Genomic DNA, 2,625 nt, shown 5'->3' on the forward strand with positions numbered 1-2,625 from the left:
ATGGCTTAGCCACGCCCCCCAGAATCAGCCCCCTAGACATGTACGACCGACATGTACGAAAATTGGTACGCATGTTTATCATGATGGAACAAGCAAAAAAGCCTCTTGGACCCATAACCCAAACCCACCAGGAAGTAGGACATTTTGAATAACGTGGTCATTTTCAGTGAATTTTTTGCCTTGTATTTGAACTCCTCCTCCTAGGGAATTTATCAGATCTACTTCAAAATTGGTCAGTACAGTCAAAATATCTTGCTGATTAAAAGTTGTGCTATTTGTGACTGTACATTGAAGGGTGTGTCTGTGGCGTGCCGTCAAAGTTGGCCAGGTTGAATCAAATGTCAAACTGTGATGCCATTTCCGGCATTTCAGGGCTTCTATTTGAACAAACTTCTCCTAGTGAATTGATCAGAACAACTTCAAAATTGGTGAATACAATGCAGAGAAGTTCAGGATGTTGGGTTACACCCCGAGTTGCAGAGTGCAAGGGCCCATTCATCGCTGCTAGCAGCGTTAATTTTCATGTTATGTCCTGTGAGATTTATTTCATATTATTTGAATAATCTCCATAAACCCAAAACATTCAATGTGAGATCAGTTATATGATTTTAATATTTATTTTCTGCATGTTAGTTCACTGTAAACATCAGTTACTATGTGAATATACTAGTTTTATTCATAATCAGTTTTCTCAGTTGGTGTTATTCTGCCCTCTAGTGGCAGAATCCAGGTGCTGCAGTGAGGCAGGTGGGGGGGCAGTAGCAGGTCTGTGATCTTCCTCTGGTTTGTTGGTAGAAACAGAGCCTTCGATAATGGGCTTGAGTTCAGACACCACATTGTGGATCAAGTCTAGCACTTCATCTTCCTCCTCGACACCACTGATTTCAGTCTTCAGCTCCTTTTTTGTTCCACCTGTTAACGAGAGATAAAGAGGGAGAGTCTGTCCGTCCACTACGTTGGTTCAGACACCCAGGATGAGGCTAAGCCCCGCCCCTTTTTGGTTTGGCTTAGATATGCTAATGTGCTAGCTTGTGTTGAAAAGACAGCCACATTTTTGTAGATGGTAAAAAGAGAATTGTAATCACATTTTAAGTTGGATAATGTTAGCAAACCACTAGCTAATTAGCTTCTGTTAATATAAGTTTACTACTAGCGAGCTAACGATTAATGTAGATAGCTACTGTTTTGCTAACATAAGCTAACTTGAGATTTGACTGTCACTAAAAGATAAAAGCAACACAGTCACATCTTAAGCTAATGTTAGCAAAATGTTAGCCATGTAGATGTAATATAGATTAGCTAGCTTGTTAGCTAGCGTTTTGCCAACTAGATCTTTTAAACATATTCAGAACGTGGTTGTCTTTTCAAAATAAAAGTTTAAGTATAAATGCACTTCACGATATAACAATATAAGATTATTTTGACTCATCCAAATAAAAGCAGGATTTTACTGCTCTAGTTGGTTGAAGTGGAACTCATTTTCAACTATTGTTTATCAGACTGCAACATTACACAGATAACTAGTATGTAATTCATTTAATATGGAGTATAATCAAATTAGTACTTTCCCGTACAGACTGTCAGAGTGGACATACCACAGTTGTAGAGACGTCGAACTTTCTCAATGTCCGTCGCGGTCATTTTTTTTCTCTGTCCCATGTCCTTCATGTCACTCTTGGATAAAATGGTGGGAAGACCGTTGGCTGAAAAAAACCCACTGAAAACAGGAATAAACATAACATTTACAGAGAGAGAAGAAATAAGACTCCATCCTTGTGTTTTTCACACTTTACCTTCCGTAGTGCATTATAGAGCCAATGTCATAATGAAGGTCAAAGGTTTGGCCATATTGCATTTTGAAGTTTCTCTCCATCCCTGAAAACACAAGTCTATTAATTTCACTCCGAGAGGAAACATTTAATCTTAATTGATTATTTCTCTGTATTTTAGATCCTTTTTCCCCCTTTTTGAGAGGTACGGAAGCCAATTTCTGCCAATGTTTAATGTCATAATGAGAACCTCTCAAAATATTTAATTAGTATTTGAAAATACTTTTTTTAAATAAAGGAAATAATATAACTGACGATCAGTCTTAAAGGGTTAAAATTAAATTTTTAATTTCAAACATTTACCCGTCATAATATTCTGGGGGAGGACTGTGACGTACTGGTCGCGGTCCATCCTCGTGTGTTCATGGTAGAAACCCAGAGCGTGAAGAATCTCGTGGGCGATGTTACCCACGATGCACTGGGGCGCAACAAATATGGGTTGCTCGCCGCTGATTAAGCCCACATAAGACGCACAGCTGGAATATGACAGATGCACATTTAAGACTTTACTGAACATTTGAGACATTTAGAGCTGAAAATAATCTAAAAATACTTTAATAATGGATCAAGTTCATTTTACAAACTAACATGAAATATACCACCATCAAGTTTTATTTTTAAATTTAATCCATTGGCACTGAAAATGCTGCCAGTATTGCTAACAAGACCTTTTTCACAGCAGCCATGTTGACATGAAGTAGTTGGGTAAACACAGGTGTTACAGGCCCGAGGAAAGGACCCCTGAAGTGCTCCAGTTTTCGAGATACCTTTACCGGATGTACAACTAAGCACAACA

At 38.4% G+C, this 2,625-nt stretch overlaps 1 protein-coding gene across 1 annotated transcript; it reads right to left on the minus strand.

Moving 5' to 3' along the window:
• Positions 1 to 594: 594 nt before the first annotated feature.
• LOC118332830 (zinc metalloproteinase nas-4-like) lies at positions 595 to 2,305 on the minus strand (the record flags this gene model as incomplete). The annotated part of the gene is given in 4 exon segments (XM_035668259.1): positions 595 to 912; positions 1,596 to 1,717; positions 1,794 to 1,875; positions 2,133 to 2,305. Coding segments are annotated over 4 exon segments (598 nt in total), but the record flags the coding sequence as incomplete, so codon positions are not given.
• Between the last annotated feature and the right edge of the window lie 320 nt (positions 2,306 to 2,625).

Source organism: Morone saxatilis, unplaced genomic scaffold (assembly GCF_004916995.1).
Source record: "Morone saxatilis isolate NCDOM2014 unplaced genomic scaffold, NCSU_SB_2.0 Contig21, whole genome shotgun sequence".
NCBI classification, from domain to species: domain Eukaryota; kingdom Metazoa; phylum Chordata; class Actinopteri; family Moronidae; genus Morone; species Morone saxatilis.